The 23,311-nt window shown below is 38.6% G+C and overlaps 1 protein-coding gene and 2 long non-coding RNA genes across 5 annotated transcripts in view; 1 reads left to right on the top strand and 2 right to left on the bottom strand.

Moving 5' to 3' along the window:
- The window catches only part of LOC127952643 (uncharacterized), a 41,284-nt gene extending 41,007 nt beyond the window's left edge, over nt 1–277 (bottom strand). For both annotated transcript variants that reach the window (XR_008153014.1, XR_008153013.1), the window contains exon 1: nt 156–277. This is a non-coding gene — a long non-coding RNA (uncharacterized LOC127952643). The remainder of the gene's footprint in view (nt 1–155) is intronic.
- The window catches only part of LOC127952629 (uncharacterized), a 66,678-nt gene extending 47,913 nt beyond the window's left edge, over nt 1–18,765 (bottom strand). For both annotated transcript variants that reach the window (XR_008152994.1, XR_008152993.1), the window contains exons 1-2: nt 18,340–18,765; nt 18,160–18,309 (exon numbers count right to left, since the gene is read on the bottom strand). This is a non-coding gene — a long non-coding RNA (uncharacterized LOC127952629). The remainder of the gene's footprint in view (nt 1–18,159; nt 18,310–18,339) is intronic.
- LOC127952541 (gastrula zinc finger protein XlCGF57.1-like) overlaps nt 17,720–23,311 on the top strand; it is a 9,818-nt gene continuing 4,226 nt past the window's right edge. The window contains exon 1 of the mRNA XM_052551104.1: nt 17,720–18,368. Within this exon, the coding sequence (XP_052407064.1) occupies nt 18,089–18,368 (280 nt within the window). The 5' untranslated portion in view covers nt 17,720–18,088. The remainder of the gene's footprint in view (nt 18,369–23,311) is intronic.

Raw genomic sequence — 23,311 nt, 5'->3', positions numbered from 1 at the left:
TAGTCAAGTCTGAAGTCTTTATCGCTGGAGTCCTAGTCAAGTCTGAAGTCTTTAACCTAGAGTCTGAGTGAAGTCTGAAATCTTTATCGCTGGAGTCCTAGTCAAGTCTGAAGTCTTTTATCGCTGGAGTCCTAGTCAAGTTTGAAGTCTTTAACCTAGAGTCTGAGTGAAGTCTGAAATCTTTATCGCTGGAGTCCTAGTCAAGTCTGAAGTCTTTATCGCTGGAGTCCTAGTCAAGTCTGAAGTCTTTATCGCTGGAGTCCTAGTCAAGTCTGAAGTCTTTTATCGCTGGAGTCCTAGTCAAGTCTGAAGTCTTTAACCTAGAGTCTGAGTAAAGTCTGAAGTCTTTTTTCGCTGGAGTCTTAGTCAAGTCTGAAGTTTCACGTCATTTAATGACTCGCTAAAAAAAATCCCATTCACGATCATCAGGTATTGAAATCTTGGCTATAGACAAAATCTATTCCAGTGGTTCCCAACCTTTTTCAACTCGCGGCCCACACAACCAAACACATATGTTTGCGCGGCCCACTTCAAAAAAATTAACTGACCCCGCTATTGTTGGGTTAATAACTTAGTACTCAGAAGCTAGATTTTAAACTATATTTATTGAATAAACTAGGGCTGTGCGATATGGACAAAAAAAAAAAACTATCGCGATTTTTTTGATTTATTTTGCAATTGTGCTTTTACAGTCATAAATGCATTCAGGATTAATTTGAAACATATTTCCAAAAGAAAACCAATCAGAGCTTTATCAAAAAGTTGTAACATCTCTAGAACCGACATAAGTCAAAATTATCACTATAGTGAAGATGTAAAAAAATGTATAGACTTGTGGCAAAATAAATAAATAAATAAAAAATCCTGTATACAGGGACTTTTTTTTCTTTTTTACCATGCATTGTTCATAGAGCTCATTAATTGTAGCGGTGCCTCAGGTGTTTGCAGTGTGTATACAGTATGTGTATGCGGTCAGCAGTGAGAGCGCATAAATATAACGCGAAAGCACATTAAAATAATGCACGAGTGCGAATCTCTCTGTTCGCAGCAGATTTCCTTTGCTCTGTCACAAAACCGGTCGTGCTTGCTCAGATACACGCTGCTTTGCGAGGAGAGAGTGTGCACACTTAAAACGTGTCTCCTCTCACTTAAACTGCATCCTGTTCACTAACAAATTCACTCTATGCTCATGTGTTAGACATGAATTATTTTCGAACGTTTTTATTTCTAGCCTTTTACCGCAGTGAGAATGCTCTGATCCGTCAACATTGGCTCAGAAAAAAGGCGCATCACAGACAGTGTGTGAACCTGGAGTTAGGCATATGCGCACGCTCAAATCGTGATTTTAGGACGTTTTCTTTTAATCGCACAGCCCTAGAATGGACTGGAAATGAACAGAAAATAATTGGTGGCCCACCTGCAATACCACCGTGGACCACAGGTTGAAAACCACTGATCTATTCTATAATCTTTGTAAAAAAAAGAAAAAAATGTGTTAAAATGTAAGGTTAATTAATGTACATCCTGTTATTTGTTTGTTTTGATCCATTACTCTGTTTAAAACTTATCCTATAATAAGACAAAAATCTACCTTGACACAAGTAAACGTGACGCAGATATTACAAAACCATACCAATAAAGCATTTCTTTATGATAAAAGTTAGGGGTATTCATTAATGTTCTGAGAGGCATGGCCTCTATGTTTTCCAAGCAGAGGTCCAGACAGGGCCGTGCACAGACCTCTTGAGGGGCATGTGCTGAAACTGAAAAAGGGCACCCCCCCTCCCTTTTTTTATATCAAGATTATTTAGTACGTTTTTTTGTCAGTATTATTTGTAGGGTCCTTTGTTTGTGAATTGCTCTTGTGTACTTAAATTGCATTTATAGAGAAAAAAATACTTGACTCATACACAAACATACCCAACATATCCAACATGTATTCGCCTACCTGGCAAAAATTTGATACTGTGGTGGACCAGGGATGTTGGTCTCTTAAAGGTCTCTTATTCACTACACTTTCCCTAAAATAAGCCAGCAATGAAAAAATAAATAAAAATAGTGTGAAAAGTACAGTTGCAGTGAAAAGCGTTTCTGAAGCGTTCTGATCACATGACACTGAAGAGTACTGAACTGGAGTAATGATGCTGAAAATTCAGCTTTGATCACAAAAATAAATTACATTTTAAAATATATTCAAATAGAAAACAGTTATTTAAAATTGTAAAAATATTACACAATATAACTATTTTTGCTGTATTTTGGATCAAATAAATGAAGCCTTGGAATGAATCATGAATTACATTCTGCATGATAAAAAATAAAGATTTCACAGTGATCTTCTATTTTTTTTTTAGTTACTACTACATTACTGTGGTAAAACCATGTTTTACAACATTTTATACATGTGAGGACGAACGGAGAGTATACCATAACATGATTAGCCTAAATGTTAATAAATTAAGTGTATCAGCAATCATAAATCAAAAAAGAAAGTTCTTAGAAATATAGTTATCTAGGTGACGAGGATCACTCGTCGCTATGTGTTAGTTCCAGTACAAAACAGCGCGGGGGCGCACCTGTTATGATTTTCCGATGGTAAAAACAAATTATATGTTGTTGTATTACTAATCAATATATAGTTTTTTTTTGTCCGTCATTAAAACGGCGACAGCGCCTGCCGCTGCCGGCATCACATTACATTTTCATCTACAGGTTACAAACTAGTTTTTGTAGCTATATAGATGGATCGCTCAGTTTTTCCTGTGTTAAATGCATTTGGCCAAAATCGCATTTTATAAAAGATGAAATGCTACTATATGCACAGGCTATTTAAGTGTTGGCTATGTATTGGCTATGACTAGATGGCAAATGCTAGCCCTCTCTCTCAGGCGACATCCCACATGTCTGAGTCAGTCAGACATCAAATAAATAAAATATGAGCCTTTATAGACAATGTTTAGTAGTACTTATTCAAACAACAAGATATTTATTTACCCTTCGCAAAACTTTGTTCAGCTCAGCTGTTGTCTACTGTGCGGCTGCTGTGGAACTTCAGTTGGTTCAATAGACCTTTTTCGCACTTCCGCATTTTTCGAACGGAAATACGTCAATGAAGTGTATTAGAACTTCCTGTTATCATAGCGGTCCGCGGCATATACGAAAAATGGCAGAGTCAAAGAGTCGCAGTTTCTGTTGTGTTCCAGGCTGTTCGTCTTCCAACCAAAAACAGCCCTACCTTTCTTTTCATTCTTTTCCTGTGGATCCAAACCTGAAACCCAAATGGATACAGGCAATCCGAAGAGAGGAAGGGCATAGTTTTAATGTTAAAACAGGTAGCACCTATGTTTGCAGCCGGCACTTCGCTCCGGATGATTACAGTGGTGGCTGCGTCGTTCTTCGCCTGAAGAGTGGTGTCGTCCCAAGCCTATTCCCTTGGAACAACTTTACTGCTCCTTTGAGAAGGGAGTCAGTATATGACAGAACCTTAAAACGTCAGTCTATATAGCTATGCTGTGAAGATAGCGACATGGTGGCTAAGGCAGCAAGGATGGATCACGACTATGTGACACACCCACCTGCAGGTAAGATTGTTCATAATGTGTTTAGTTAACGCTAGTCAACTATGTGTACCGTTATTGGATAAATGCATTTATACCTGAACAAACTGATGTTTATATTATAAGCTGTTCACGAAATTTAACTAACGTTAGCCTACATCTGTAACATAGTCTCATGCTGTCTAGCTGTAAGGGGCCAGAGATGGGCAGTAGGAGAGAGCGGGCACAACCTAACGCTTTTTGACTTTCTCCATTTTTGTAAACCTACTTTGGGTTTAGAGGGTTTTTTTCCCAAAAAATTATATAACATGACCATATAACAGTTTAAAATGTAATCCGATCTAATAAAAAAAAAATAATACAAGAAATCTTAAAATATTTTCTCAATAAAATACAATTATTAAGTGTTCATATAAAATAATGTATTTTTTTTTAAACAATAATGAAAAATGTATTGATGTAGCAGCTAGTAAATACACTGTTTCATCATACTAGCAAGTGTGAAAGTATTTAAAACAAGTGTTACAAATGGCCTTGTGTTAGGTTGTGCCCTGTTCTCCCCTATTTTAATTACATGTATTTAATTACTTTTGAGTATGTTGTCATTTGTATTTTCCTTAACAAAAAATAAATGAAGTGTAATTTGTAATTAAATACTTAAAATACTTTTTATTCTTAAAAATACTGTGTTGTGTTGAAATGTAGCATAAATATGTTAAGACTGGTTTTTAATTTCTTTATCTTTACAGGTGCTCTGGATGAGGCTTTGGATTACATCCATGACCTAGAAGCCAAATTGCAAAACACTGGTCTACCACCCCCTACTCTCTTCAGCCAATACTGTGCGTCAGACGACCAAATACGTTTCTACACCAAATTTCCATCTGAGAGTGTTTTTACTATTTTTTGGGAGTCAATTGCACCATCTGCACTTAGACTGGTGTACTTTTTATGATGCTGAGCTCACTTCCCATATGGATAAGCAGGGAAAAGGTTAAGTCCACTATGCCCCTTAAATTCCAGCGGTACTGTCCCAATGTCAGAGTGATACTGGACTGCACAGAAATTGCCCTGGAAACAGCCTCATCCCTGACCTTACAATCAGAAACATTTTCAAATTACAAAAACAGGACGACATTGAAAGGGCTAATTGGAGTTGCTCCCAATGGTTTGGTGACATTCATCTCACCCCTGTACACTGGGTGCATCTCAGATAAGGAGATCACCAGGATCAGTGGAGTCCTTCCCTTGCTGGAGCCAGGAGACGATGTCATGTCGGACAAAGGGTTCCTCATTCAAGACCTCCTTGCTGACGTTGGATCTAAGCTCATCATTCCACCTTTTAAGCGTTCAGCTCAATTCAGCAAGGAGGAAACGGAACAAACCCAAGCCATTGCCCGCCTCAGAATTATAGTGGAAAGAGTGATCGGTAGGATAAAGTCCTTTCACATCTGGGACTCTCCCGTGCCGCTCACACTGATTGGCAGTGTGAATCAGATCTGGCTTAACTGCTGTGTTTTGGCAAATTATCAAGGACCTTTTTGTTTTGAAGAGTGAATTAATGTTTGGTATATAAATAAAGTGTTAATAGTATGTAAATAATTGAATGTTCCCACATATTCTTAAAAATCTAATTAAATATAATTGTTATATTCTTAATATTTTTCTGTTGAAATGTGACTTTGATTTCACACAAAAAATAGATGAACAAATAAAACAATTTTGATCAAAATTGTGCATCATTTAATTTTTTTGGTATGCGTAACATCAACTGATTAATAAAAACTCATAACATCAAATATTTACAATAAAACAATTAACATTACAGATCATCAACATTAAGACAAACTGATTGGTAAGACAAGATTAGTGTAATTTAAGGTATGCATTCATGTATGTGCCATAATAATATATATCTAATTGCTCTTTCATTTCCGCAATGAATGAGTCATCACGCCAAATTCTTTCCACGGTTAAATTTGATAGGGTATCGGTAACAAAGTCACACCATGTCAGTCCTGTGATTGCCAGTTGGCCCTGAACCTGCCAGTAGTACTTATGTGAACGCCTCAGACTGGCGTGGCCTTCCTGCACCTTGAGGTGAGCAACCTGAGATGGATCAGTTTTTGTGCTGCTTTTCACTTCAACCAGGCCAAAAGGAGGTGACTCTGAAGGGTCATACACTCGACCGTCTGGACTGGCCCCGAGATGTGGTGCATCAGGGTGAATGACGAACCCTGCTGGCAACACATTAACTCGCAACAGTTCAGCATAGTTTGCCAGTATTTCAGGCTCCACTAGTAGCCCACGCTTCATTGCAACTGTTTGCTTTGTGGAGCCTCTGATCATCTGAATAGCTGCAGACTCCAGCTCTGCACGACACGCCCTACTACAACAAGCATCCCAAAAACGACTAGCAGTCAGCCTTGTTCGCCGTAGCTGTGTCCACGCAGGACATTTGGATTGCTGCTGAGTTTCTTGTGCTATCTCGCAGGACAGATAGATACGCATCGGTTCTTAATTCATAATGACATGTTTATCACAAACCCACCTCTGTTCTTGGTCTGTGCCATCTTTGCAAGTCACTTGTGCAGGCCAGTGGGGGTGGAACAGCCTGCAGACCCAGCTGTGAATAATGTGCGGTCTGGTACAGGATGGCAACTATGTGATTGCAGAATCCTTTACCAGCCGCACAACTGCAGGAGAAAGCTTTCAGGTTGGCACTTTCTACATCGAGTGATATGTAGACACAATACATTAAATAGGTTACAATTAAGTCATACTTATGTTGCTACATCAATGTTCATAATAACATGAAACTATAACTTTCAGTAGGGTGACCAGATTTGAGTTGGTAAAAAAAAAGGAAGAGTGAAGTGAGTTTGAGAGATATTTCATTGAGAGTAATGGGTGTGCAGAGCTGCGTACATAATGCAAATATGGTTACATTTCATGTATGTTCAATGTTATTTTATTATATAGGTATCAAAAAAGAGGACATGTCCGGGAAAAAGAGGACTTCTGGTCACCCTACTTTCAGTAAAATAATAGTAAGTGAAGAAAATGCCGCAACCGCAGCAAGAACGGGCAACTTTTGCCAAACGGCATTCTGTCTGTTTATAGTCAAACCTCCAGTTTGTGAGGCTCCTCGCTCTTTCTCATTGACCTGAAGCATTTACCTCTCACTACTACCTGTCCCTGGAGTATATTTGATACTATAACTGCATACAACAAGAAAACATTACGTGTTATCTCACATAGAAATACACAACTTTACAAGACAATTTCAGTAACATTTCACATTCAACGTTACCTAGTAACGTTACAGCTTCACCAAATTACTGGTTGTTACGTTAATCTCTTGCCTTCTCAGTTAAACATACACACAACATATTCACTGCGATGTGTTATACCTTATATTACAAATTCGCAACACCTAAGATATACAGTTAACGTTAACAGAGTTATAACCGGTGCTATGGCTAAAGCTAGCTAAAGCTTACCTTGGTAATTGTGGATAAACTCTTCTTGGAAGAACTTGTATCCTTTGTCCAATTTGTTCCCTTTAGTGGATGAATGCACCTCCACACTCTTCACCACATCGGCGCTGGTGAACTTCGGAAGAAAACTCAGGCTCGTCGAAAACACTCTAGCTGACATTTCGATTTCTCCGCCAACAAAGCTCACACCGGAACTGGGTTTACACTTCATTGATGTGTTTCCGGTTTTTGCGTAAATGGTCCATGAATATAGAGGGGGCGGAGTTATCAGCTTACTGACAGCTTGAGGATCGAATAAGATTTACAGAAGCTCATTTTAATAACTTTCATTTGCTAAATATTTGTAAAACAGACAGACAGGCGTAAAGGGTAACCAATAGCATTGATTAAAAAAAATAATAATAAAAAAACACCACTAAAAAAAGGGCATTTCGCAGTGTAAGGGCATGTGCTCTGCACAGGTTGAGCCCTACCTGTGCACGTGCCTGCCAGACAAAATAAATAAATTAAAATAAATTGTTTTTATATGTATTGTAATTTTACCTTTAGAGCTGTGCCACGTGACAGAAAATGATTATTTTTCCAGTGTTTTCCTCATGAAATCTATACTGTTTTAATATTTTACTTAACAGTCCCTCCAGAAAAACACAGACTTTTTTTGTGATTGTTGCGAGCAAAAATCCTTGATTTCACGGCACGTTTTCTTAAAAAATGTGATGGAATATGCGTGATATTTTTTGCAATTTTATGCGATGAAATTGCGTGAACTTGCAAAAACTGCGGTTTCCCCCAACACCTTTTTCTCACTAGGCTACTACCTTAAAGGGGGGGTGAAATGCTCGTTTTCACTCAATATCCTGTTAATCTTGAGTACCTATAGAGTAGTACTGCATCCTTCATAACTCCATAGTCTGTACCGATTTTTCCGGAAAAAACACGACCGGCTGGAGCTAAAGAATCACGAGTGCCAGTAGGCTTTTGCGTTGATAGCGTTTGGAAGTTGTGACATTACCTTGAGGAAAAAAAAAAACATCATCCAAAACAAACCATGGCTAACAGTCAGATTCAGCCGTTTATTTATGATCCAGAATCAGATCCCGAGGCTGAAACTGAACGAGAGCAGCAGCAGCAACGACTCGCTCCGAGCGGGGCTCGAACCAGCGTCTCCGGCATGGGAGGGGACGCACTAACAAGGAGGCAGAGATATTTTAAGCAGTTTTACTCCCCGCCTGCGGTTCCAACACACAATCGTGACCCTTTTTTGTTGGGATTGCATCATCCTTAAGAAATAAACGATACGCAAATCCGTCGTCAAACTGGGCCTTGTTTGTAAAACAAGCATTTTAGAAATGCAGGGAACAAACAAAAACACTTGCACAACTTCGTTGATGCTCTGTAAAAATAAACTCCATCCACTGGTCCCTTAATGCTGTTTCTCTTTTGGTAATCTGTGCAGGGTAGTCTTGCCCTGGCAACCAAAAACACACTCCTTTTGTGACATTTCTCGACGCTCTCGCTCTGATCAGTGAAGTCTGTTGTGCTCTCAGTGCTCTGCTATACGGGAGCGCGCGCTCTTCCGGCAGACGTGCCCTTAAGACCCATATAAGGAAATTCCGCTCCATCTAACCTCACAAAGAGCCATACTCGAAAAAAACTTTCCGAAACTTGTGACAAACCGGAAGGAGTATTTTGGGAACAAAAATACTCCTTCAAACGTACAACTTAATTTTTGAAACTTCGTCCATGTTTAGCATGGGAATCCAACTCTTTAACAGTGTAAAAAACTCAGTATGCATGAAATAGCATTTCACCCCCCCTTTAATGTAAAGAGTAATTTCTTATTACTTCCTATGATAAGCGAGCATACTAAATCACAGAATATTTAAGTTGCAATCTCTTACTGCAACGTAAATTATTTTACATACTACTAATATAATTACAACTGTAAGTTTTTGGTACTGTTCTGTAACAAAAAAGTGCAATCTTACAACTGTAAAGTTGCATCAACTTCTGAATGAAACTACAACAGTGCTTAGTAGCCTAGTGAGAAGGGGGTGTTGGGGGAATCACCTTTTTTTCTCTATTTCATCAAACCTCAGTTTTCGCAAGTTCTCGCAATATAATTTGGCTCCACTGTCATGTAACAAACCGAGAAACTGTTTTGCGCGTTCTTTTGTGCTTATTTTTGTTGGCAAATAAGAATGATTTGCGCGCTTCAAGTTTCACCCTGGTTTCACCGCGGGGTTTGCAGATGATGTTCACGTCACATAATTACGTCACTTCATAAGGTCCCCATGGCAATAGGGAGAAATGGCGCTTTACTTGTGTGAAGTAAACGCAAAATTTTTCAACTTTCTGCTAATATATATGTGAGTTTTTGCAATGATGCAATTATGCAATTATGAAAATCATGATTATGAAATCATGCTAGCCCCGCATATTTTGCTTTCTGAAATCGGCAATTTATGCGGCAAAAGAGCGGCATATTTGAAAAATGCGACCCCGCATAAATATGCGGCCTTTGGCTGATTATGCATTAAATCATGCGATCGCATAATCGCGTTTTTCTGGAGAGACTGACTTAAAAGAATTATCTGCTAAAACAGCTAATAATCAAAACTTTCTCATCCTGAGCAAAAAAAGATAACTAGTAGACTGCTCTTCTGGTTCTCGACCTGGACTGTTTTTGACCCTGGTACTGCCCGCCGTTCTCAGCCCTGTCTGCACCTCGCTTGACCCCTTGTCTGTCCGACCATTCTCCTGCCTACCGTTTTGGATTTGTTGCTCCTTCTCTCATGGCGCTCTGGGAGGCTGAGCGCACGACCTGCCTGCTGAGCAGTTGGAAGCAAAGACTGAGTTTTTTTCCCCAGTTGGTTTTTGTTTTGTTTTTTGATGTTAAGACGTTCCATTTAATAAAGTAAATTTTCAGCCTCATTCCGCTCTTGGATCCTCATCTGTCCTGACACTGTGCTGCAACCACAACCATCCCAATATCCTTTCTCTTTTTTTTCCAACATAAAGGATAGATAATTTGATCACTTAAGAACTTCATGAACTAACTCAGAAAACCTGTATGTATATGTTCACTATACTTTGTATTTAACTGAATTTGTAATGTGTCCTTAATAACACAATAAAGTGTTACGTGTTAAACTCATACAAAATAAAGTGTCTAGTGTCATCTTTTCTTTTTCTCTTCTTCTCACTGGAGAATTGGAGGTAATTATTACTAAGTTACTGAACATAGTCTTTAAGGTAGGAAGGTATGATCACTTTTCTTCCAGACTTTGTGATAGAAACGCTGGGAGTGTCCTTGCTTGCGTTTAAGTCTGTCACACTGTATCTGGGTACTTCTGCATGCTGTCTGGTCTCGGTTTGTTCCTTTACTATCACTTTGTCCTTCCTGAGGTGTCGGCGGTTTCTCCTCAGAATGTTTCCTGAGTCAAGCTGGACATCATATGATCTGTAGTCCACAGGTTTCACAACAGTCGCTTTTCTCCATGTTTTGTTCAGCTCTCCTGGCTGGACATGAACTCTGTCTCCTTCTTTTAGAAGATTTAGGTCCTTTGCATGTCTGTTATAGTATACAGCCTGACGGTTTCTGTTTTCAATCTGCTCTTGTCGTGAATGAATTACCTTTGGTTGTAGCAGGTTGTCATGCATGGGCATCAGAGTTCTAGTTCTCCTACTGAACAGCCGCTGCGCTGGACTTGCTTTGATCCATTGTGATGGTGTATTTCCCTGATCAAGGATGGCGAGGTATGGATCTTTCCCGTCAGCTTTTGCCTTTTTCAACAGTCGTTCTGCAGACTTTACAGCTGATTCTGCCATCCCATTGCTCTGTGGGTATGCAGGTGAAGATGTTTTGTGTTTGAATTCCCACAGTCTACTGAACCTTTTGAAATCTTCTGATGTGTATTGTGGGCCATTATCAGAGATAACGACATCCGGTATACCGTGTCTTGCGAAATGGGCTTTCAGCTTACGGATGACAGTGATGGATTGTGTGTCAGGTAAGTAGTCAAGCTCCCAGAAATTAGAGAGGTAGTCAACAGTGATTAGGTAGTTTCTGCTGTCTAAAGTGAATATATCTGTCCCCACCTTAGACCACGGGCTACTGGGTAGTTTGTGAGACTGTAGAGTCTCCTTCTGCTGTTTCACATCCATAGACCTGCAGACGTAACATTTCTCTATGAATGTCTTTATCTGTTCATTCATCCCCGGCCAATAAACACATTCTCTTGTCCTTCTTAGACATGCATCTATGCCCAAATGTGAGGAGTGAATGCGCCGAACACTGTCACCCCTGAGTGCATCGGGGATTATAACGCTCTCCTCCCCTGAAGACAATTCCACCCTGGGCACTCAGTTCCTCTTGAAAGGAGTGATAGTGTGCAATGTCGCTCGGTATGTTTTTCTTGTTCATTGGCCAACCTTCTTTTATTAATTTAATTAGTGACTGCAATTTCTGTCCTGCTTGTTTCCTCTCTGATGGTCTGGAGTCTTTGTTCTGCAATATGTATGTGCTGGACCATGTTATACTCTCTCTCTTCATTTATACTGAACCCTGGCATGCATGTTCAGGTAAGTATAGCGTGTCAGCTAGCAACATGCTCTTCCTTGGAATGTACTTGACTTCAATATCATATCTCTGTAGCCTAAGTAATATTCTTTAAAGGCGTTTTGGGGTGTCAGCAGGGGTTTTCTTACTTTATTTTCCAGTGGCTTATGATTGGAATGTACATTGACTTTTCGCCCGTATGTATACTGATGGAATTTTTCCATACCGAAGACAATGGCCAAACATTCCTTCTCTATTTGGGCATAACCCCAAGTTAATGCCCGGCTTCCATAAGCAACTGGTGCCCCCTTCTGAAGTAAAGCGGTCCCTAACCCAGTCTCTGATGCATCACGCTGAAGTGTCAGTGTTTCATCTGGGTTATAATAGTTGAGAATCGGAGCTTTGGTGATGGCATCCTTGAGCGTTGTGAATGCTTTCTCTTGTACATCTGAGCATTCCCAGATACTGTCTTCATGAGTTAACTGCCTCAGTACCTCACAGCCATCTGACAGGTGATCACAGAATTTCGAGAGATAGTTTACCATGCCCAGGAACCTTTTCAGGGTCGACTCTGAGCCCGTCAGCGGTAAGTAAATGTCCAATGTTTCCAAAGTCAAATCTTGTTCCCGCAGAAGCCTCTCTCTCAAAACTGAACTGTATATGCCGCAAACAATTCTATTGTCGATTAGAGAGTCTTTGATCTGGCCGAAATTACACGTACTAGCAATTATTCTTAAATCCGTTACATATCTGTCAAGGTTCTCATCAGAGGTCTGATTCCTGACAAAAAAACAGTACCTTTCAACTGTCTCGTTCACTTTTGGATTGCAATGATCATCCAAGGCACGTATTAAGCTGCTTACTGTCCGATCCGGAGACGATGCGGGAACCAGGGTCTCACATAGTTCTCTTCCCGTCTCCCCAATGAGATAGCTGAACACTTTTATGACTGCTTCTCCGGCGTCCGCCAATGTGAGTCCGCCAGTGTGCTCTTAATATAAACAACGGAAGTTCATAGATGTTTGCAGCCATATCACCCTGGAGCCCAAGACCGGTTGCCCACTGAAGCTAAGCAGGGCTGAGCCTGGTCAGTACCTGGATGGGAGACCTCCTGAGAAAACTAGGTTGCTGCTGGAAGAGGTGCTAGTGAGGCCAGCAGGGGGTGCTCACCCTGTGGTCTGTGTGGGTCCTAGCGCCCCAGTGCAGTGATGTGGACACTATACTGTCAACAAGCACCGTCCTTCGGATGAGATGTTAAACCGAGGTCTTGACTCTCTACTCTTTCGAAAAGAGTAGAGGTGTGACCTCGGCATCCTGGCTCAATTCGCCCATTGGCCTCTGACCATCATGGCCTCCTAACAACCCAGCTAACAGGGAACATTCCCATAACTTTCACTAACATTATATAAAAGTTATGTAAATGTTAGAAAAAAACGTTCCTGACATAATGTTTCTGGAACAGTCTTATAATGTTTTCATAGTTAAAATACATTGTCGTAACGTTGAGGGAAAACGTTTTCATAACAACGTTCTTGTAACGTCTTTATGATGTTATTTTTAATTGACTGATGTTCTCGGAATGTTGAGGGAAAACGTTGTCATAACAACGTTCTTGTAATGTCTTTATGGTGTAATTTGTACATGACTGATGTTCTCATAATGTTGAGGGAAAACGTTCCCATAACAACTTTCTTGTAACGTCTTTATGATGTTATTTTTACTTGACTGATGTTCTCATAATGTTGAGGGAAAACGTTGTCATAACAACGTTCTTGTAATGTCTTTATGATGTTATTTTTACTTGACTGATGTTCTCATAATGTTGGGGGAAAACGTTCCCATAACAACTTTCTTGTAACGTCTTTATGATGTTATTTTTACTTGACTGATGTTCTCATAATTTTGAGGGAAAACGTTCCCATAACAACGTTCTTGTTACGTCTTTATGGTGTTTTTTTGTACTTGACTGATGTTCTCATAACAACGTTCTTGTAACGTGTTTATGGTGTTATTTCATAATGTTAAACAAACACATTCTTAAAACACCATTATTGGAATGGCTTCATTTTCGAAGTGATGGCAACAGAAATTACAAGTGTGACAAGTATAGTAGACTAGGATATATACCACATTTCTGATCTTTGTTTCTATTTTTCTTATTTGTTCCCTATATTGTCCTAATGACAAATGTGGTTACAATTGGTTTATATTATAATATACCTTTGCAATAAATCATCATGTCTTTGATGAACAAAATGTATTTTTTTTAGAACAGAATATAGCCTATCTTATTTTAAATTAAATAGGCATAGGCTATACTGCAAAGGTTATGTCATTTACCACTGCATTTTTCACATATTTTATTACAAACTTTTCCTGAACAAGGTCTACATTGTGAATGGATCTTCAGGTTTTGTACAACACAGGCTTTATTTTATTTTATTTTATTTTTTGCGCTGAAGTGGACAGGACAGAAAAGTGTTGGGTGGAGAGAGTGGAACAGGAGCAGCATAGAGTCAGGATTGGAACACCGGTCGGCTACCTAACCAGTAACAATTAGGCAACTGCATCTAAAGTACCGCAAGAGAATCGATCTCGCGAACAAACCAGTGTTGCCAAGAATTGGGCTACTTTAACACTGCTCCGCGGGTTGTTTTTCATGTCAGCGGGTTTAAGCGACACCAATAACGTGATACTTAACTCTAAAATGCTCTTAAAAACCCTCACCAAAAATGTGTATTTTACCTCACCGGACTACTGCGCAGTGTTTAGACATACTCCCTTCTCATTCGTGTGTCTTAATTTGATTAATTAAAAATCTATTTCAACCATGGTAAACCGTTGCTGTATTGTGGGGTGTAATAGCGCAACACATAATCGCCATGGGGAAAATAAAATGAGAATGGATTAACTTATCACCGCTTTCCTGCTTGGAGACGCGATCACGGAGACCATAACATCTGAATACTAATTAATATAGCTTAAGTCAACATTGAAAATAAGGGAAATTTCTCGGGTTACTTATCCAAAATACGAGAAATTTCAACATTCATCTTTTTGTTGCTATCCCTCTGCTGACAGCAAAAACAAAACTGCTGCATTAACTAATGTTAAGCGATTTGTGAAGCTAGGTCTAACGTGACTTTAGTTGCAGATTTGCTTGAAATTGTGCTCTCACAACAACCATGCTATCTTAAAAAGCCCAACATCACGCTAAAGGTTGCTTTCAAGTGAGCAAAACGATGCTTTGAAAACATATGTTTCGCTGGAAGGGCAAGGGGTAGCAACAGCACAACAGTACAGAGACTGACAGGTCCGATCGAAGGGCTAGCGGGATATTTTATAGGAAAATAGTAAAACGGGAAGACAGTGGGAAAAGAGCTCAAATACGTGAGAACCCCGGATAAAAATGGGAGGGTGGACAGCTTCTAACTACACTTTTGTTAAAAGTAATTACGTGTGTGAATGGTTGTTAGCACTAACGTTTACCAAAAAGCAAGGTGTAGCGCAGCTTACCTTTGTCCAGATTACTGTAACGTATACTGTTTGCCGGTTTTATGATCTGCAACTCCTGAACATATATATCCATTTGTGAACTGCACATGAGACTCCAATGACTTGAAACTTCGGAACTGTTCTGAAGTGTAGGCGCTCACAAAACAAACAATGTAGCCTAGGATATCTGTAATGCAAAAGGGTGGCAGCAAGTAATCGTCGGTGCTCCACTCTTTGTTGGGAATTTCATATGGATCCAAACCGTTAATAGTGCCGATTTTGTGCACATACCAGTCCCTGACATCCCTATTTTGTGTATCCCTTTAAATCCCACAACCTTTTCGCAATTTTACCATCCTTTCTCTTTCTCCCAACTCTGCATCTTCTCGTTCGACTTGCTGAATGTTTACATTCGCGAAGCTACCAGCAGGACCGCCACGTCCCAGAATGCAACGCGGCGCCCAAGCCCTATTTCCGAACTTACCGTTTGATCAGTCGCAACCATTACTGAAGCATTTGGGTGCAGTTATATCTGATTGGTTGCGCCCACGTTGGTCGATACTGATTGGCTGCCACCGATTGGCAGGTCCCGCTTACCTTCTGGCTGTCAATGGCAGCCACTTCCTGCTGCCAGCTGCCGATTTTTTATCTGAACCCCTGCTGTAAATATATTAATTTTAAGTAATCATTCAGTAAACAGATCCATAAACGAGCGAGTCACATGAAAACTGATTCTGTGAGCGTGTAACTCTCTGTGGTAGACAAGTGAAAGCGTGCTGGAGAAAAGCGTGCAAACAAACCCACTAATTTATGATTTCTGTTATCACTCTACACTTAACCCTGGGTTCATATTATAATTTAAATCGTGTTTTGATTGATCTATTTTCTGTATTTTAAGAAATGCTGCATTAAACAATTTTCAGCGCTCTGTTCCTGTTATACAGTGACTTTTATGTTCCAATGATGTATTTTAATCATGTGTTCTCTAAAATGAGTCACATATATTAATAAGATATGGCTTAAATTGTATATTTAGGTCTTCTTTATCACTTAAACAGGGATAATAGAAATTACTATTTACACCTTTTTCATTGATGTATGCATTCAATTTTATTATGTCCTCAGTGCAAAGTAATCAACTTCCACAAGAAATGATTAGGAAAAAAAAACTAAAAATGTGTTTTAATTATGTTATAGACTAGGCTAAACTGCCTCTAATCATGCATATTAATCATGTGAAAATATGGTTGTTGTGTGTTTTTTTTTTTTGTTTTTTTTACAATTTTCTTCAATTACTGTGTCCCTGAAGTCATTTTCCACCCTGTTAGTACATACTTTCTCACCTTCCAAAACCAACTGCATTTTCATTGAGACAATTTTATAGAAGTGACCATTTATTTTTCCCACTGGAAACTGAGGTAAGCTTTAACTTTCATGCCTAACTTTTTTTTTTTTATGTTATCCTGCTTGCCCCATCCTTAAAGTTCCACTCTGTTAGGCTATATTATGGAGAATGTTTGTCCTATCAAAAAAATTAAAAACTTTTTACAGGAAATTCTAATAGAATAAATAGTATTAAGTGTATAAAGCAAATAACTTATATATATATATATATAAAGATACTGTCCAATAACCCCTTAAGCTCCCAAGTCACAGAACTCGATCTTGGAGGTAAAAAAAAAAAAAAGAACACCCACTAGGCTGAGCGTGGAAAATTACAATAGTTAGCATATTTCAGCATCCATGTTTTCCATCATGTCTAAGAGAATGAACTGTGTTCTGATTGAAATGATCCCTGCACCATGTTCATTGCTCCCTGCTTGCTACTCCCTGAGCAAATCCATGACTTATTGCCTAGTGGTTAGAGAATTTGGATCCTAACACTAGGGTTGTGGGTTTGAGTCTCGGGCCGGCAGGACCACGACTTTGCCCTTTAGCATAAATGGCTGCCCACTGCTCTGGGTGTGTGTTCACGGTTTGTGTGTGTTCACTGCTGTGTGTGTGCACTTTGGAAGGGTTAAATGCAGAGCACAAATTCTGAGTGTGGGTCACAATACTTGGCTGTATGTCACTTCACGTTTGGTTGTATCTGTACTTTACTTTAATTTTTGTGTTTCAACCTACTTTTAATTTTACTCCACTATATTTCTTAATTAAAACTTATTCTTCAGGTTCTTTATAAACCACTTACTGTTAAACCAGTGATACAACTCCAAGGGACCACTATTTTCATTATGTGTACTTTATAATATTTATTTGGCTTTTTATGTCATTTACATCATATATTTGATAGTTATGAATACCTCATAAAATATCCAAATAAAGCACTTTCCCTACCTGGCTGTGGACCAGAAGTTTTGTGGTGATTGGAATTCTTCTTGAATTCAAAACTATATCAGGATATCCTTGTAAACACATTCGGTTATGTGTTAAGTCCCAGATGGACACATAATCGAAGGATGTTGTTTTTCATGCTAAACCTGTTTAAATTATGAGTGTTTTAATTTTTAATTATTAGGCATTTTAGCATTGCCGCGTTTTTTCATTGCTCTTTATTTACATATTTACATGCTGCAACATTGTGTGAATTTCACTTATAATTCGCTCGTTTTTCTCCTCTAATTTTCACTCAGGAAGATTTATTTGTGCAGATCGGCTTTATAAACACACGCACCGAGTAATACATCTCCTCCTTTCGTCGATTCTCTCTCCAGTCCAGCGTTTGGCGCTAAACACAGACTCTGTTTGCCAAACACCTTTAAACCACAGAAGAAGAAGATAAGTTTCACCGCGCTCTCTGTTGTTTTCTAGGGATGTTAATTGGTTAGAATTGTTTCTTTAGTACAAAAATACCGCTTTTGAAACAGGTAAACGAATACCTATAATTTTATCCACATAGTCTTTACGTTTTGAAGCAAGCAGGAATATCTGGAGGAGTAACGTGAATAACTGAACTGCGAACTGCTGCTGTGAAGATGGTGTGCGTTAAAGAGGAGAAGACGAGTGAACCAGAAACCTGGAGAATAAAACAAGAGGAACCAGAAACCTCGAGAGTAAAACAAGAGGAACCAGAAACCTGGAGAATAAAACAAGAGGAACCAGAAACCTGGAGAATAAAACAAGAGGAACCAGAAACCTGGAGAATAAAACAAGAGGAACCAGAAACCTGGATAATTAAACAGGAGGAACCAGAAACCTGGAGAATAAAACAAGAGGAACCAGAAACCTGGGGAATAAAACACGAGGAACAAGGAGGTTGGTGTTTACTTAATCTGTACTAGAGTTTTTCCTAGGGCTGTTTGATTATGGCAAGAATCATAATCGCGATTATGTTGGTTAATTTTGTAATCTTGCATATTTTAACATGCCCCAGACTTTTTTTATTAGTAATTTATTTAAAGATAGTGATAAAAAATTAAAAATAAAATTATATAAAGATAATAAGATAGGAGTTTAAATGTCAATCAAAAATATTTTTAACATATATCATGATTAACAATTTAGTTTATTTCACTATTTACGCTAACTGCAGAATTAATTAGAAGTAGTGTTGGACAATGTTTATGTTAACATACAGCATTGAACCATAAAATGACATGACTTACAGTTCAGATATAGGAAAAAAAAAAAAACTTATTCAACAGCATTTCAGCCTTTAAACCATTTTTATTGAAAATGATAAATCCAGCATATAACCCATAAAGAAGTCACATAGATTGAAATATATTAATAATAAGTAGATTTATGTATATTTAAATATCTTAAATTAAAATGGAATAAAATGTATTTTGAAATAGATTTTAGACACTTTTTAATATTTTAAACATAATAAATATATGAAAATATATATTGGAAATATTTAAATATTTATTTCCTTTAAATGTAAATACATCTAGATATCAGATCTTTAAATCTATTATTTGCAATATGTCTATATATTAATTAGAAATATTTGTCAATATTTTATTAAGTAAACTTTAACATGTTTTACAGAAAATATTCCTGTCTACTCAAACTTTATGTAAAATTATATCTCCACACATGTAAATGTTTTCAGTTTAATATATTCTTAAATAATTAATAATGTATTGGGGGGAAGAGCCAATATACCGAATATTAGCATAAAAAATGTTGTGAATTGTTTGGGTTTATGTGCCATGTTTACGCCGCAACACGCCCCGGGCCCCCCAATCTGCTACGCCACTATCCTTGTAAATTTTTTTTATATGTAAGTAATGTTGTCCAGTAACTTTTATTTAAGCATTATTTCATTTATTTGTAAGGTTGCTTTATGTTTGATTTATGTTGAAGTGATTAAACCTTTTAGTGGGGAGACGTTTTGGTTATCAGGCTCTCAAAAATTATTTAAAAATGTGGATTTAGATTTATCGGCCAACATATCGGTTATTGGCTTTCATATTTAAGGAATTATAGGTTATTGTGCATCCTTATATATTTTTAGAAAGATTTAGATTTTTAATAAATGCCGATCTTTTAAACTTTATTCATCATAGAATCCTGAAAAAAATATTGCAGTTTCTAGGGCTGGGTATCGATTCACATGTTTCAGATCGATTCGATTTCGATTCACAAGCTCTCAAATCGATTCGATTTCGATTCTCGATTCAATTTCGATTCTCGATTCGATTTTCTATTAGAGCTGTAATCGGGCCTTAAAAGTTAAGCCCAACAGGACCCGAGCCTGGCAAGTACATTTTGATTGACAGCTATTTAAAAGCCCAAACCCATTTACAACCTGACATTATTCAAATGTACGCACGCACCCAGCTCTTTTGCCAGGAATGAGTCATTTATACATGACTAACATAATAGGCCACTTGGAAGTTTGAACAAAGAAATAAAATAAGTCCTCTGTAACATTGTAATAGCTCAGCACTCTATAAATAGCCCTAGGTATAGGCTCATTTAGCATATAAATAGGCCAACGCACCAATAAAAACCAGTCTTTCTTAATTTTTTTTAATTAAGACTAAATTAAGATAGGTATTTGGCAATAACGAAATTAATTAAGATAAAGGCTCTGCCGGATTTGCTTTGCCATAGCAGCTGACATAATAAAAGAATAATGCCAACATTAGCTTATATAGCCTACTCTGTCTACATTATGCATTTAAGACTAAATTAATATTTAGTTATTATTTGAAAAACATTAACTCACCAAGATTAGGTAAGGCCTACGTGTTTTGTGGAGGAAAATGATTGAAGTACAAGTACAAGTCTCGTGGGCCGCACACATATTGTGTCACCAAAACAAACCAACCTGATTTATAATATTATAGTCTAGATATTATGATATCTAATCGATTAGATTCATTGAAATAAATAATTCTACTACACCTGATTCTGTCATTGCACATCGCTGTCTTTATATTCATTTATTGACGGATTGCACAGGTTCGCGTAGCAAAGAGTTTCTTCACACTGCCCGCACATGTGCAATTGTGCTTTTGAAGCCTACTGTCCACGCTGTCGTCTGCTCAGAGCCTCGGCACACACACTCCGATGACGATTTTTACGTCATGCCTACCTAGCGGTCCATAGTGGACTCGCGGACGCAGAAAGTATAAGAGGCTTTAAGATGCAGTCTGTAAGACGGGCACGGGAGCATGACTTGAAGCGCCACATTGCAGAAAATGTGCGTTCACAAATGTTGATCCAAAAATGGAAAGCACTTTCGAATTTAATAATATGAGAAGTTTTGCCACATTTCTTCAATTAAGCATGATTGCTGCATAGTATATGGTGATTCCATTTGCTTGAACTTCTTTAAGTGAGTTGCATAAGTTTTGTGTGTGTGTGTCTTTGTGTTCAGCATATGGTGGGCCGCATTTGAATTCGTGATGGGACGCGGGTTGGGAACCACTGCTTTAAGCACTGAATGAATGAATGACAGGTTCGTTGGTAACATCGCACAAGGCACATAAGAGGGTGACATCTAGTGGAGAAGATTTGTAATTAGATTACCGCTAATCTTGGGTTCAATGTCTTTAGAAATAAATATGGAAAAAAATCGATTCATGGCCTTTGAGAATCGATTTTGAATCGACCACATTTAAAAAAAATGATTAATCGAAAAATCAATTTTTTTGCCCAGCCCTAGCTGGGGCTAGTTTGGGCCTAGTTTGTGGCAGCTGTCACATGACTGGTTATTTCTGGCAGCTGCCAGAGTTCATACCACATGCAGCAGTCTTTCTCGCCATTTCTGAGGTTTTGTCAGTTAAAAAACTACACTCTTCTCAGTAGGGATGGCACGGTTTGCTGATCGCTGAAAAAAAAAAACACGAACCGTTTGGTTCACCACTTAAATCTGACAAACCACCTGTAATATGGTTTGCTATAAATCACACATTCTGGCTTCCCAGACATTACAACAACAGCGATGAGAGGGAAAAAAAACCTTGGACAAATCATGCACTCTTGTTCAAATGTGAATGTCGTATGCTGGAATATGAGCAGTCATTTATTCCATCATCACCTGGGTGCTGATAGCGCGTGCACACAGGTGAGACCTGAACAGCACACGTTGATATCTGTGTTTAAACTTAACTCGTTTAAGCTTTGTCAGGTTAAACATTTATTAACCAGGGGACACAAGCTCGTGCGCGCAGTGAGTAGATTTCTCTGTGCACTCATCCGAATCGCATAAACCCGCGCCTCAGAAGGCGCCCAAATATAAGATCTGTCTGAAGTATTGTGTTTAAATGGACAAAAAGTTAGACAAAAATTATGTCAAAATGCCCGTCTTGGTAAGTATCCTACAGCAGACATAGCCGGCTGAACGTAGGCCTACTAGATCAGTGTATTCTCTTAGAGTCTTATTCGAACAGCAACAACAAAGAAATCACTCACTGCTTTTGATTAAAAAGCTTTTGTAACTTTAAGAATAATCTTTAATTTATACAGTCCAATATGCAATGCTGTTTTACATTTGATTACTTTATTCAATTTCTGTACCTAAAAACTAATGCTAGACCTCCCTAAACAAAAAACTGAAAATCACGGTTTAATTTTTGTATCTTTACTCTATTGTATTTATTTGTGTTGTTGCTTGAAGTTGGATAGGATATTCTATTTTTATTTTATTTTTATCAGAAAGATTAATTTGTCCATAAAAATAGCACATACCGAACTGTACTGAAACCTGAAACCAAACTGAACCGCGCCACCCCTAGTTGTCAGTGGCTTGCGGTAGTGTTTTTTCATCATTTATTTGCATCCATCCATGATGGGAATCTCCTGTTCCATCACATCCCAAACCAAGGTGCTCTATTGGCTTGAGATCTGGTGACTGTGGAGGCGATTTGAGAAGAGTTGAACTTATTGTCATGTACAAGAAACCATTCTGAGGTGATTTGAGCTTTGTGACATGGTGCATTATCCTGCTGGAAGTAGCCATCAGAAGATGGGTACACTGTAGTCATAAAGGGATGGACAGGGTCTGCAACATTGAGGTAGGCTATGGAATTTAAATGATGCTCAGTTGGTACTAAGGGGCCCAAAGTGTGCCAAGAAAATATCGCCCACACCATTACACCCACCACCACCAGCCTGAACCGTTGAGACAAGGCAGGATGGATCCATGCTTTCATGTTCTTTATGCCAAATTCTGATCCTACCACCTGAATGTCACAGCAGAAATCATCAGACCAGGCAACGTTTTTTCCAATCTTCTATTGTCCAATTTTGGTGAGTCTCTGTGAACTGGCTGTTATTAAAGGGGGGGTGAAATGCTCGTTTTCACTCAATATCCTGTTAATCTTGAGTACCTATAGAGTAGTACTGCATCCTTCATAACTCCAAAAAGTCTTTAGTTTTATTATATTCATAAGAGAAAGATAGTCTGTACCGATTTTTCCCGGAAAAACACGACCGGCTGGAGGTGTGACGTGTGGGCGGAGCTAAAGAATCACGAGCGCCAGTAGGCTTTTGCGTTTAGAGCGTTTGGAAGCTGTGACATTACCGTGAGGAAAAAAAATATCCAAAACAAACCATGGCTAACAGTCAGATTCAGCCGTTTATTTATGATCCAGAATCAGATCCCGAGGCTGAAACTGAATGAGAGCAACTACTCGCTCCGAGCGGGGCTCGAACCCGGGTCTCAGGCATGGGAGGCGGACGCACTAACAAGGAGGCAGAGATATTTGAAGCAGTTTTACTCACCGCCTGCGGTTCCAACA

The sequence above is a fragment of the Carassius gibelio genome, chromosome B3, assembly GCF_023724105.1.
Source record: "Carassius gibelio isolate Cgi1373 ecotype wild population from Czech Republic chromosome B3, carGib1.2-hapl.c, whole genome shotgun sequence".
NCBI lineage: Eukaryota > Metazoa > Chordata > Actinopteri > Cypriniformes > Cyprinidae > Carassius > Carassius gibelio.
The sequence above is the reverse complement of the archived record's forward strand: the minus strand, read 5'-3'. Positions and strand labels throughout refer to the sequence as shown.